This window comes from Melitaea cinxia, chromosome 6 (assembly GCF_905220565.1).
Source record: "Melitaea cinxia chromosome 6, ilMelCinx1.1, whole genome shotgun sequence".
Taxonomy (NCBI): domain Eukaryota; kingdom Metazoa; phylum Arthropoda; class Insecta; order Lepidoptera; family Nymphalidae; genus Melitaea; species Melitaea cinxia.
The window spans coordinates 8166641-8181860 of NC_059399.1; the positions used below are offsets into that span (position 1 = coordinate 8166641).

Below are 15220 nucleotides of genomic sequence, written 5' to 3' on the forward strand. Positions count from 1 at the left end.
GTTGTCTTTGATAAAGAATAGTATCGAGTGAGCGAAATCGTGCGAAATGATAAACAATGTGAGGTCAACCGGGTGAGTAGAATTATTTATATTACATTTCATAGATTATTAAATGTATCAAAAACAAAAAATTTATACTGTAACTATATAATTATACTACTGTATAATGAAAACCAATTATAACGTATTATGTTATATTATATTAAGTTATCCGTGTTAGAAATAATTGTGTTTGCTCGCAAAAGAAAAAAAAAACCGACTTCAATTACATCGACGAGTAATACAACGTAGATCGACGAAAAAATAGACAAGTAACTACGCGTTATCAAAGATTACTCAAAAAGTAGTTATCAGATCTCGATAAAATTTATATGTGACCACATGATAAACATCAGCTTTCGATTAAATTAAAAATTATCAAAATCGGTACACCCAGTAAAAAGTTATTGCGGATTTTCAAGAGTTTCCCTCGATTTCTCTGGGATTCCATCATCAGATCCTCGTTTCCTTATCACGGTACTAAATTTGGCATATCTTCTTTCCAACAAAAAAAGAATTATCAAAATCGGTACATCCAGTAGAAAGTTATGCGGTATAATACAACGTAGGTCGACGAAAAAAGCGTCAAGTAAAAACGCATTATTAGATATAACTCGAAAAGTAGTTGTTAGATCTCAAATAAATTTAAATGAGACCAATTGGCACACACCACCTTTCGATTAAAAAATTTTTTGTCGAAATCGGTCCACACGGTCAAAAGTTCTGATGTAACATACATAAAAAAATACAGTCGAATTGAGAACCTCCTCCTTTTTTTGGAAGTCGGTTAAAAAGAAAGGAAAAATTTGCTTTGTGCTTTTATTTACGACTAGTTAAGACTAATTAATCAGACACAATCAACAAATCAGGCAGTCAGATGTATAACGTCGAAGTATGAATGAATAATAATAATAATAATAATATTCTTTATTGTACACCAAAATATAAACAAACAGTAGTAATTACAAAAAAAAAAAGATGTACAAAGGCGATCTTATCGCTGAAGAGCGATTTCTTCCAGATAACCTTTGGGCACAGGACATGATAAAGTAGTGACGGATAGGAAGTGTACAATATCCTTAAGGATGAATAAAAAAAAAAAATAGTGGATAATAGATTCATTAATTCATACACATATAAGTACAAATATCCATACATAAATAAACAAAATAGTATTAATATACGCGTATATTTGCAAAATATATATTGATAATATGAAATGTACATGTTAAAATTCTGAATATTATTGTATGTTAAGGGACATATAGTACTTCTTTAGACGTTGCTTAAAACAGGCTGGAGTAGAAGCACGTCTTATTGAAAGCGGAAGAGAATTCCAAAGGCGGACAGCTTTAGCAGTGAAAGAATTAGAATAGAAGGAGGATTTATGGGAAGGAACTTTTAGAAGTAAATTGGAATCAGATCTAAGGGAACGTTCATGGGAATTGCAAAGATACGTGAACCGTTCTTTAAGATATTGAGGGGCATCAGGATTGAAAAGTACACAGTAAAGTAGGGAAAGTACATGAGTATTCCTGCGAAAACGAATTGGGAGCCACTTGAGTTTCTTGCGGAAATCGGATACGTGGTCGTATTTGCGAAGCCCAAATACGAATCTTATACAAAGATTCTGGAGTCGCTCAAGCTTATTCAGTTGCTCCTCTGTAAGATCTAAGAAACATGCATCTGCATAGTCAAGAATCGGCAAAAGGAGTGATTGGGCTAGTGCAATTTTAGTAGGCAAAGGAAGAAAGAACTGAAGACGACGAAGTGACCCGACGGCTGCAAATATCTTTCTACTAAGTTCAGTTAATTGAGGTGACCAGGAGAGAAAGTGATCTAGAGTTACTCCCAAATTCTTAACATTCTTGCTGTAGTTCAGAATTGTATTGTTAAAAACTACAGGTGGTATAAGTGACCAGTCTATACAACTTATTAACTTTGGACTACCCACAATAATGACCTGGGACTTTGAAGGATTGACTTTTAACCCGAACGAGTTGCTCCATTTGTAAATGTTATCTAAGTCATTATTAAGTTGATTGATACCTGAGGGTAAGTCAGCCAGCTTAGAATGGGTATAAATTTGAAGATCGTCCGCGTACAGGTGGTAGAGAGAAGAAATGTTTTTGCTGATTGAATTAATAAATAAAGAAAATAAGAGAGGAGACAACACGCCACCTTGCGGTACGCCGGCAACGACGTTAGCCCAGTCAGAGAAAGTATCTTGAACTCGCAACCGCTGCCGGCGCCCATACAAGTAACTGTGAAACCAATCAATAACCGGTGGAGATATATTAAAGAAACGCAAGACAGAAAGCAAAATGTCGAAATCCACAGTGTTGAAGGCATTACTGAAGTCAAGTAATGCCAACACTGTAAGACTTCGGTTATCCATAGCATGTCTAATGTCGTCAGTAATTTTGACAATTGAAAATGAAATTATTTTCTTTCGAACGAATTAGTGAATGATCTTAATCGTAATACGATTACGCTTAAGATTAAATCTTAAGCATGTACAATCTGGATTAAATGGACCAAAATAGTATATATATATTTTTTTTCAATCAGAAAAAAAATTGCGTGATATTTGCCGAGGTCCCCCCTCTCTCCAATGTAAGATTAGATGAGATTTGGCTCGACCCCCTTCCCCCATTAAACATCTCACGTATTTTATGAACGCCCCCTAATTGATAAAGATGTGTGGACTTAGTGACGCTGTATTTCATGGAAGATATTACTAATTTTGTACGAGTACTAAAAAACAGTTTATATATTATTTTTCAAGAGTAACTGCGGAGTTTCTTGCCGATTTTTCTCTGCAGAATCTACATTCCGAATCGGTGGTAGCATTACTTTTGCAAAAATAATAATCATTTTTAAATTAATTTGTAAAGTGTTTTTTTTTACTTGATTTGATTTAAATAAATAACTAATAAGAAAAAAATAAAGAAATATAGATGAAGTCAAAGGTTGAAAACAATTATAAAATAATTTATTTTAAAGATCCACGGGCACCATTGTTGCGCCATTATTCGGAGTGTATCCCGGACTTCGAAGAGGATGAGATTGGTGCAGCGCTCGGGCAGCTTAAAAACGGGAGGGCCCCGGGGGATGACGGAGTTACCACTGAACTCCTTAAAGCCGCAGGGCGACCTGTCCTGAAAGCCTTGGCAAGACTATTTAACGCCGTCATCCACCGAGGTACCACGCCGGAGGCGTGGTCCAGGAGTGTGGTGGTGCTGTTCTTTAAGAGAGGCGATAAGTCTCTGTTAAAGAATTACAGACCGATCTCACTTCTGAGCCACGTCTATAAGCTGTTTTCGAGGGTTGTTACGAATCGTCTCGCCAGAAGACTCGACGAATTCCAACCACCAGAGCAGGCTGGGTTTCGAAATGGCTACAGCACCGTGGACCACATCCATACTGTTCGGCAGATTATCCAAAAGACGGAAGAATATAATCAACCGCTGTGTATGGCATTTGTGGACTACGAGAAAGCCTTCGACACCGTCGAGACCTGGGCTGTCCTGGACTCTCTGCAGAGATGTCATATCGACTGGCGATATATCGAGGTACTAAAATCTATGTACGACGCGGCGACGATGACCGTTCATGTCAATGACCAAAGAACAAGACCTATTTCCCTCCGGCGCGGGGTAAGACAGGGGGATGTAATATCACCGAAACTGTTTACCACTGCGCTAGAGGATGTTTTTAAGACCTTGGATTGGGGGGAACGGGGCATCAACGTCAACGGTGAATTCATCTCTCACCTTCGTTTCGCCGACGATATTGTCATCTTTGCGGAGACGCTGGATGACTTAGGCCAAATGCTGGCCGGCCTAAACGAGTCCTCCCGACGTGTCGGTCTCTGTATGAACTTGGAAAAAATAGGTAAAAAAACTTTTTAAGTTAAACGATTTTATGTTAAACATACATTGCAATGTTTAAGATAAATGTACTAAAAACCAAAAAATAATAAAATAGATACAGTCGTGGGAATTATAAACATATGCATAGACTAGACTAAAATAAAACCGTGGGGCACGTCAATTGTCTACAATCGTTGATTAAAATGTTTGTTTTGTAATGTTACACTATAATTAGGCAGTTGTTCAACCGACAAAGATGGACGTGTGATAAGTAGGGCTAGAATGTGGAAACAAGCTAGCAAGCTCGATTATAAGCGAGTTTTAGGGTTTCATAGTCGTGAGCGAGTAGTACTTTTATCATATGTTTTGTCGATTAAAGACAAACTACGAGCAGTGAAACGATTCCTCGCCAGCCAGCAGTGTGAATGTCCAACGATAAACTAGTTGAAACATCTCTTTTATTTACATGGAGTGTATAACTATTGGAATTTCCATTACTTACTCTCTGTTCCCACTACTTAAGCTTTCACTGAAAGTGTTTTTTTAGTAATGAATCTAAAGAAGCGAGAAGAGAGAAATATAGCGTCAATAAATTTAATTAGAAACGAATTTTTATTTATATAAATTTAAATATTGATTGTTAAACGAGTTTGAAACATTTAAACATAACAAAAAATTGTTAGCATGTGCTAAAAGCACACAAAAATACGTTTTTAAAGCAATAAAAACATAAAATTTGAAAAATACTTTTTTTTTCTTCCAAATACTTTATTTTTTCCTATCCAAACCATTTTATACGTTTTTTTTTGCCAAAAAAAGTTGGCAACCCTATCTGCGGGCCAACTGCCTATTTTAACGACGAATTAAACGATTCTTCTATCGCACATTAAGTCGATAATTTGTAGACAATTGACGTGCCCCACGGTTTTATTTTAGTCTAGTCTATGCATATGTTTATAATTCCCACGACTGTATCTATTTTATTATTTTTTGGTTTTTAGTACCTACATTTATCTTAAACATTGCAATGTATGTTTAACATAAAACCGTTTAACTTAAAAAGTTTTTTTACCTATTTTTATTTTCTAGTTTTTAGTTTTTATTTCGCATTCTGTTTAATTCATTTAGTGCTTCATTATTGCAAGGCCCATCTTAAATATTGAGGTTGTATAGTGCACTGTATTCTTCTTGTCAAGCCCTTTTATTTGATACCCATATTGGTGGGATTGATAAAAAAATGTTATCAGACATTTGGTAGCGGCGGCCAGCTTAGATTTCAATTTTGCATAGTAAATTGTATTCTACTTGTTGAGACCTTTCATTTGATACCCATGTTGATGGGATTGATAAAACCTAAGTTATCCGCCATTTTGTAGAGGCCGCCATCTTGGATTTTAATTTTATATAGTACATTGATTATACTGGTTGAGCACTTTCATTTGATACCCATATTGATGGGATCAATAAAACCTACGTTATCCGCCATTTTGTAGCGGCCGCCATCTTGTATTTCAATTTTTTATAGTATATTGTATTCTGCTTGTTGAGCCCTTTCATTTGATACCCATATTGATGGGATTGATAAAACCTACGTTATCCGCCATTTTGTAGCGGCCGCCATCTTGGATTTCAATTTTTTATAGTATATTGTATTCTGCTTGTTGAGCCCTTTCATTTGATACCCATATTGATGGGATTAATGAAACATAAATTATCCGCCATTTTGTAGCGGCGGCCATCTTGAATTTATAATGATAATGAATAAACATAATTGTATTGTCACCTAAATCCAAAGTGTATACAAAATTTCAGATTAATCGGTTGACAGGAAGAGGGTGAAATTTGAATTACTAAATTTGACCCAAGAATAAATAATAAAAAATAAAACAAACGGGGTGAGCTAAATAAAACCGTTTAATAAGACGAAAGTTATGTTTAACAACCAAGTCATACCGATACCGGTATCGGTCGATGGTACCCTTCTCGAAGTTGTTCAGGATTATATTTACCTAGGCCATACTATCCAACTAGGCCGCAACAACTTCGAGAAGGAGGCCGATAGGAGGATTCGGTTGGGCTGGGCGGCGTTTGGCAGACTCCGTCGAGTCTTCACTTCGAAGATTCCGCAATGCTTGAAGACAAAAGTTTTTGAGCAATGCGTCCTGCCTGTGTTAACATACGGAGCCGAGACGTGGACACTGACCAAGGGACTGGTCCACAAGTTTAAAGTCGCTCAACGTGCAATGGAACGGGCTATGCTTGGGGTCTCTCTCAAAGACAGGATTAGAAATGAGACTATCCGCGAGAGAACGAAAGTAACCAACATAGCCCACAGAATTAGCAAGTTGAAGTGGCAGTGGGCTGGTCATCTGTGTCGCAGGACCGATGGCCGTTGGAGCAGACGGGTCCTAGAGTGGAGACCGCGTCTTGGCAAACGCAGTGTGGGACGTCCTCCGGCCCGTTGGACCGACGATCTACGTAAGATTGCCGGTGTAGGCTGGATGAGGATTGCGGAAGACCGGGATGTGTGGCGCGAACTTGGGGAGGCCTATGTCCAACAGTGGACTGCGATAGGCTGAAGTGAGTTATTTTAAATAAATCTTACATATATAAAGTATTAGGGGCTGATTTTGCGGAGCTTGCTCTTCAGCCTATTAGGACAATAAAAACGTACCCTTACTTTTCTTTCAAATTAAATTTTTTAAAACAAGAACAATAATTAATGTTTGCATGACTTTAATTAATTTTAATAATTTAATTTTTAGTACTTTAACTGTTGTGATTTTATAAAATATCAATCAATAAAAAAAATAGACAGTATCATAATATTATACCTATCTACATTGTTATATTAGTAAAATTTTCAAAAAATCATTAGCACCACATCCACACCATTTAATTATAAAACATCTGAATAATAATTTCGAAATCGAAGGTTCAATAATGGAAGTTTAATCGGAGAAAACTATCGTATTTACCTCGAGATAGGTATCCAGTTTTCTTACGGCGCTAACAAATTAGTAATGTTACGTACATTGCATGTTGCCCTAAATATTGTTACAAAGAAAAAAAACATTTTTTCTATTTCACCTAACATTTATTACTATTACAGTGTTATTTTAATACATTAATATAAAACCATTAAAAATATATAAAGCTTATTCGAAGTGCTCTCTATTGGCTGCAGTGCAGTCCTTTAAACGTTGAGGCTAGTTATCAATAGAAGAACGCACTCTCTCTCTTTGGGAAAAATCTTTACTGCCAATCGTTTGGATTGTTTTAGGGACTCCAAATTATCATGGCATTTAGAGCAAGCCTAAAACTGACCAAAAATCATAATCTAGCGTATTAAGATCAGGACTAGGTGACGGCCAGTCTTCAGCTCTGGTGAAGTCCGGAACGTTGGTTTCTAACCAAAATTAGGTATATCGAGCTTTATGGCCCGGCGCCGATTCTCGCTGGAAGGATCATTCTTGGTTATTGAAAATGGTGATATTAAGAGGCCTAACTACCTTCTCAATACTGGTATCTTGACACAAAATATGGGGCAGTCGCTCCTTCATAGCTAACACCCCACCAAACCATGACTGAAGTCGGATAATGCCCATGTTGTATTCTGTTGACTAATTGGGAAGCTTCCTTAGAGCTTTGAGCTTAAATACGGTCATTTTGTTTGTTAAAATATTGCTCAATTGTTAAAAAACACTTCATCCGTAAACAAAAATTTTCTTCTTCTTCTTCTTAAAGTGCCATCTTCTCACGAAGGTGGGCGATCATTTTGGCAACTTGTATCCAGAGCTGGGCACCGTTAATCAAATGGTTAGCTTCGTTAATCGCTATTCCGCTAATACAAAAATTAGTTTCGTTAAACGTTAAAACGCTACATTTTAGAAGATTTAACGCAAGTTAAAGTTAATCGTTAATCGTTAACATATGACTAAAAAAGCATTATATTAATTGCTGATTATTTAATACCGATAAAGAATGAAGTATAAAAGCAAATTTTTTAATTTGCTTAATGGGAGTTCTCCCTAGTATGTAAAATATTATTGTAAGCTCTAGTTAAAGAAATAAACTTTATTTTATTTTTTATTTATTAATTATTTTTATAAAACAATAAAATACAGAATGCAAATTTAATTAAATCAATTGATTGATTTAACTAAATTTGCATTCTGTATTTGCAGTTGAACGTCTTTTTTCAACTAAATTTAGCTGTCCGGCACTATGTGCATGTTCCCTTTCATGAACATCAACATATTAAAATTTTTATCAGAAAGAGATGCTCTTTTCGGTGCTAAAATATCTTTTCCTGTTGAAAAAAGACGTTCAACTGCTGCGCTTGAAGGTATTTCCGTGTTATATTTGATAAAAAGATTAATCAAAATCTGGTCTCCAAAGTATGCAGCGTCGTCAAGTGAGTCCTTGGATGGTGTATCTAGCCACATTTTGACTATGCTTTGAGCTTTTGTCTTCAAAGAGTTCTGTCTCGTTGGCCTTTCCTTGCACTGGGTAGTTACCGACTTAAAAAATCTTCCTCGTTATCACTACTCCCTCCATTACTTCCTCCGCCACTAACACTGTCCTTGGAGTTTTCCTAAAAATTATTCAGAAAAATAAACAATTATTCCATACAAAATTCCGCCCTACAGAGCAGTTTCTTGGCGGATTAATTCAGAAAAAAAAATTACCTGCACTTCTTGTCGTAAAGCCTCTTCTACTTTACTTTCCATGGATTTTTTTACGGCATTCACCATACCGCTGTCGTAAGTTTCAAGCCAAATTAATCTAAACTTTGGGTGAAACCCAGCAGCAAGTTGACAATGCTCGTCATTGAGCAGTGGGCCAAACCTTTTTTCAATGCCATTGATTAAGGCATTGGCTAAGGCTGTGCAGTGCATAAGCCCCTTGGTTTTGATGTGTTTTAATTTAAGAATTGTTGCTGTTATTGTCGGCAGTAGCGACCCGAGATAGGCTTGGGCTTCTCCTTGGATTCGATCCAGGGCATACACTGCAGTTTTCCCGCTCGCACGCGCCACACCTAAGCTATATTTGTTTCACTCACACCGCGGCACGCGCTCCGCACTGCAAGTACCGGCGCGCTCGACCAAACTTGTCGAAACCTGTTTTTCCCGCCGCGCGCGGTGCGTACTTCCATTGGGTTAACTGTTAACGGGTCCGTTAACCATTTTATAAGTTAGCTTAAAAGTTAATCCGTTACTCGAAGTGTTAACTTCGTTAATTAACTGTTAACGGATTAACGAGTTAATGCCCAGCTCTGCTTGTATCCTTGATACCGCAGCCCTAAATAACGAACGGGTGCTTTTCCCAAACCATTGGCGTAGATTTTTTAGCCAAGATGTTCTTCTACGACCCACACTGCGCTTGCCCTGGATCTTGCCCTGGATAATAAGTCGAAGCAGCTGGTGCTTAGAGTTTCTCATGATATGGCCGAAGTAGCGGTACACAAATGGAGATTACAGAAAAATTTTCTGTGACCTCCATTTGTGTACCGCTTAAGTAGTTGTTTTGATTTTAGCACTCTATACTCTCTATACTATTTTAAATTATCAGTTAAGAAAGGACCAGTGCATCTCTTAAAGGCTGTAAGTCCTAAGTCGTCTTTTAAAATACGCGACATGATTCTAGGTGTTTTCTTCATTTGCCGAGATAAAATCTTTTGCTTTCGTATGGAGTTTTAATCTTATCACCCCACTCCATTTTAATATCACAAAATATTTAACAATGTATTGGCGCAAAAATGAGAAAACACAATATGAAGAATCATATCAAAATGACAGATTCCAAATTCAAATGCAATATTTTATTTATTTTTAATTGTAACAGTATTATTTATAACCAGACTATGCATTTAAGTATGAAAAAAAATTACTGTACGATATAAATACATAACATTTATTTCGTATAATTATAATCATCCATGTCACTATACAATAAGGCACATCAAATTCGTAAAATATTACAATAAGAATATTTAAATTACGAAAAGTTTATAGACAATAAAAAAAATAAGCATTGAAACACATTCAATAATATTTATACACAATGTGTATAAAATGAGGATATTTCTTTTAATTATAGAACTATTTTCTTGTTTAATTTTAATTTTATACACAGAGTAAATAAAAACAAAATTAAAAATACAATAATGTAACGCATTTTTTGGTTTTTGCCCCATTTTTATCTTAATTACAAACTGTTTTCGTTTTTTTAACTCTTATGGTCGACAGAATTACGTGCTTGTGTGTTAAAAGAAAATACAATTAATTCAATGCTTAGTAACGAAACATTTTTTATAAATTAAACTATAATATATTTAATATCAGATTAATGTTCAATAAGGGAAAATATTTGGAAAATTCAAAACTGAACGCCTCCACGCACTATTGTTATAGTTTTAAAGAAGTACGCCAAAAAATATAGAGGTAAGCGCTTAATTATATATATAATTATAAGCGCTTCCCTTATTTTTCATTTTGTGAGAGTAAAACACACGCTTCGCTTCGTTTCACGCTAGTTTTTAACTTTGTAACACAACTTTAAGTTACATCCTTAGTATCCTAACAGCACATTTTATCTAAAAATAATAATTAACATTTTGTAAATAGTAAAAATGCTTCCTATTTACAACGCGAACGTGTTTATATACAATATAAAATAACTTCTTAATGCCTAACCTATTCACTTATTGTTATTACAAAAATAATTGTCAAAGGTATTAACAGTAACTATTACCAATAATGGCTTTAACAATTATTGATATATATTAAAATTTTCACTATATTTTGATAATAAGATAAGTAAGCTTGTTTTTTTATATAATTTATGATAAATGTTTTAATAGAGTCTTCCAGATCTAGCATCAGTTATGACGCCCCATAGTTCTATTATAAATTCATCCGTAAATCCAAATTCTTGTAAATCACTATTATCTATAGCATCGGCAAGCTGCATCGAATTCGTTTTTCCATTTGCAAGATCCCACATTTGTGTCGCCAATTCTGTGTCATTTATTCCCATAAAAGATTCGAGGAGTGCATTAATTTTATCTATGCCTGCTTTTGACGCTTCGTCATGCTGAAATGAGGATAAATTTGCTATACATAAATTCTCAGACAAACAAACAACACAAACAAAGACAGTTTAATTCATAAGTATCGTATGCGTATAATATAGTTGTTACATTTGATATAATATATAAAAAAGCTTAGAAAGGAGAAAGATTTATGCCAAGAAAGTTATTATGTAACACAACCCTATTCACTATTTATTAATTTACTACCTAAAACGGATCTATATTTTCTATAAAACAGGTCAACATCTCAATGTTTATTTCAGCACTTTATTATCATCATTTCAGCCTATCGCAGTCCACTGCTGGACATAGGCCTCCACAAGTTCGCGCTAAAAATAGCGTGAACTCGTGTGTTGCCCATAATCACTATGCTGGGCAGTCGGGTTGGTAACCGCAGGGCTTGATTTGTCGCACCAAAGACGCTGCTGCCCGTCTTCGGCCTGTGTATTTTTCAGTTTGAAATAATTCATTTTTTTTCTTCTATTACGTAGTACAAAGTCGTAAGTAATTTAATAAGTGTGTAATCAAGAAACTTCCGTACCTCATTTTCTATCGTTGCTGGACCATTAGCTTTGAATCTAAGTGTTTCTTTGCCCGATCCGTAAGTTGGTTTTCTACCAGACCTTGCACTGCCACTTTTAGGTCCTATGCTTCCAAAACCACTTTTTAACGGCTCCACTAATCTTATAGTAAATGTAGTCCCTTTAGGTATATCTTTTAATATTTTAGCCACTTCATAATGTCTTTTGCCAACCATGTTCTCTTCATTTAATCGTTCAATGTGATCACCAACCTGAAGATACAACATGAACTGACATTTAATAGGATAATAGTTTACTTCCGTTTGTTGTGAGGTGAATGATCTGTCTGAAATATAGGGCAATTTAACCGATTGATGTGCTTTTTCATATCCAGTAAAGATGATAATGTGTACCTAACAACTATCTTCATAATAAGACACTGATTATTTTTGAAAATAATACAGTGATTTTGGCTTTACGTTTCGTTATGAAGAAGTATACAGATTTATGTTCCGAAAAAATAATCAAATGACATTTAAAACAACACGAGTTTTACATTTTTGTTTAAATGAAGTTTATCACCGTAAAATTAAATCATTTTTATTTACAAATAAAATAATTCTTTGCAAGCATTTCAGTATTCTGTAAATGAGAAATCTTCTAGAGAATTTAAATATAAATTAGGTATATCTACGCTTGTTTTTTTTTTTGTAAAAAATAATAGATAAAGCATTAAACATTTTTATTATTTAACAAATTCTCAAATCTGCTTAAAATTAAAGTGTTTAATACAAATCTCTTTACAAAAAAAGTATTAATAAAACACGATTTTTTTTATTGATAGAACATATTAGATACTTATAATTGGCATTGATGATGTGTGTAATGTGCATGTTTAAGTTTCGTTTCTTTTAATTGCTCTAATTTTTCATTGCCATAATGACTAACGTGTACTAACACAAGGAATGTTGACTTACCTCTATATGCGGTATTCTGGAAACAATGGATCCTTCCTTTATTCTCTTTATGAAGGCATATCCTGCTCCGTTGTCAGTAATAGTTAAACCAAGAGCGTCTTCAGTTTTAACTATTTCAATTTCCTTTGGCCGACCTTTTCTATGTGCAAAAATGAAATCTTCTAATCCTATTTGACCACCGAGTAATTTCTTCATATCCACTTTATGTGTATTTAGAGTGCAAAATAAAATCTGAAACCATAAAATCAATTATGAACGTCAACATTTCCTTTTAATCCAATTAGTTAAGGAAATCCTATTTAACACGCCAAAATGTGGCGTGGTTGTTGATGATTAATTATTTCTATTCTTATTAGGCTATATGGTCCGGGAGCCAGTGACAGATTTTCATGACCAATTTCCTCCCAATCGAAACTTCTCGTCGCCAGCCGTGGGTGGGGCGGGGAATAGCAGCCACCCACGCATGAAGAAAAAGAAAAGATTTTTTTAGTAATTTAATCCCACTTTAAAATTTGTAGGATTATAGTTAAGATATTAATCTTGAAGAAAAAATAAAGTCAACTGACCATAACATGGTGGATTATACTCCAGCTGGCTGCTTAAACATGAAATAAAAATTAAAATTGCAATGATTCTCTCAACTAAAAATTTACCTGGTGATAGTTTAAATGCTACTATGAATGAAAATTAATGTCAGCTGGCTGTATCTCGATGAAAAGTTTGTCAGCTGGTACCCTTAAAAACTTATTGTTACATCTTTCAAGGTACCAGCTGACAAGTTTTCTACCGCTCGGACCAATAGGATAGCTAGCAGACCGCGCGAATTCGACTAAATTAGGCTGTGCTGGGTTTTCTTATTTAAAGAAAAATATCAGAAGTTAAGTATTAGTTATATTAAATGTTAGTACCTGGGTGACCGAGCTTAGCTCGGTATTTTTAGTAAATCGTGTTTTTTGGAAATCATATTTAAATACGAATTACATATTTATAAAATAATATTTTTTAACGGCAATAATAAAAAATATATAAAATCAAAAATAAAAAAAATACTTATAAAATAATAATGATAAAATATGAATAATATTTTTCGATTTTACCTACATAATAATAAAAAATAATAACTGGCTATGTTAATTAAAAAATAACGAATGCAATTGGAAAAAAAGATAAAATAATAATCGAACTAGATATTTGAGGATTTCAACCGTGGTCTTTTCGGTCGATCGCGACCAGCCGATTTCCCACCCGAGCTATTACAACTTTATTGATAAGTGCGTATACCTTACCTTCGTATTCTAACGATATTGTAGCCATATTTTTACTGTCTACAAACTGGTATAAAACGACATTTTTTAAAAATGATTCTTAGCTAGATTTATTTATCTCCCCCGAAATCCCCTGCATACTAAATTTCATGAAAATCGTTGGAGCCGTTTCCGAGATTCAGATTCTATACATATATATAGAAGAATTGCTCGTTTAATAGTATTAGTCTTTTAACTTTCTTAATACAAAAGGCTGTTTAAAGCAAAAGTACGTAACATCAGATTCCTATCTCAAAATTTTAAATCGTTAAAACCGAATAGTTTTTTTATCTATATTATAATCTCATTTTAAATTAGCGAATGGACGACCAAATGGACAGGTTTAACACCGGCAGCGACTACCGGCTATTACGGGGCACTCTGGATATATGCCTCCGAAAAGAGCGGGCCCACTTGAAGAAATCTACTCTCCGGCCTACGCTGCCCCAAATACTACATATGTGGCTCCGAGCAGTTCCAATTGGAACTCCAAAACCGATTCGATTCGCTGAAAACTACTTGCGATGTGGACGAGATAACCGACAACGTGGTGAAGACGGTGTTTACACTGGGTCGCAGACACTTTCCACCAAGAATGTCAACGAAGCAGACCAAACTTTGTCCCGAAGCCTTGGATCTGATGCGGCAGATACGCGAGTTGCCGGCTGCTTCGCCAGAACAGAGGGCTCTTTCCAAAATGATACGGAAACTTACACACCTTCGCTGCTCAAATACGAGAGAGATTGCTACTCTGATTGAGCAGAATAGGGGGTCCATAGTTTTCCAAAGACCATTGGGGAGAAGCCTTCTTGCGAAGCTCAAAACAGCGGATGGCAGAACCGTTTGCTCTCGCCCTCAGATCCGAGACGAGGTTGAGAATTTTTATGGACAGTTGTAATCGTCGAACGCACGCAAGCCTGCGACTTGGGACACCGAAGATCCACGGGCACCATTGTTGCGCCATTCTGCGGAGTGTATCCCGGATTTCGAAGAGGGTGAGATTAGTGCAACGCTCGGGCAACTTAAAAACGGAAGGGCTCCGGGGGAAGGAGTTACCACTGAGCTCCTTAAAGCCCCAGGGCGACCTTCCCTAAAAGCCTTGGCAAGACTCTAACGCCATCATCCACCGAGGTACCACGCCGGGGGCGTGGTCCAGGAGTGTGGTGGTGCTGTTCTTTAAGAGGGGCGATAAGTCTCTGTTGAAGAATTACAGACCGATCTCACTTCTGAGCCACGTCTATAAGCTGTTTTCGAGGGTTGTTACGAATCGTCTCGCCAGAAGATTCGACGAATTCCAACCACCGGAGCAGGCTGGGTTTCGAAATGGCTACAGCACCCTAGACCACATCCATACTGTTCGGCAGATTATTCAAAAGACGGAAGAATATAATGAACCGCTGTGTATGGC

General features: G+C 35.8%; 1 protein-coding gene and 1 long non-coding RNA gene across 2 annotated transcripts in view; one reads left to right on the forward strand and one right to left on the reverse strand.

Annotated features, from left to right (window-relative positions):
- Positions 1 to 15220, forward strand: part of LOC123654309 — a 25024-nt gene continuing 9804 nt past the window's right edge. The window contains exon 1 of the long non-coding RNA XR_006743223.1: positions 1 to 72. This is a non-coding gene — a long non-coding RNA (uncharacterized LOC123654309). The remainder of the gene's footprint in view (positions 73 to 15220) is intronic.
- LOC123654307 (PDZ domain-containing protein GIPC3) overlaps positions 10225 to 15220 on the reverse strand; it is a 25936-nt gene continuing 20940 nt past the window's right edge. Inside the window, exons 2-4 of the mRNA XM_045590220.1 lie at positions 12509 to 12739; positions 11552 to 11803; positions 10225 to 11012 (exon numbers count right to left, since the gene is read on the reverse strand). Of these exons, the coding sequence (XP_045446176.1) occupies positions 10773 to 11012; positions 11552 to 11803; positions 12509 to 12739 (723 nt within the window). The 3' untranslated portion in view covers positions 10225 to 10772. The remainder of the gene's footprint in view (positions 11013 to 11551; positions 11804 to 12508; positions 12740 to 15220) is intronic.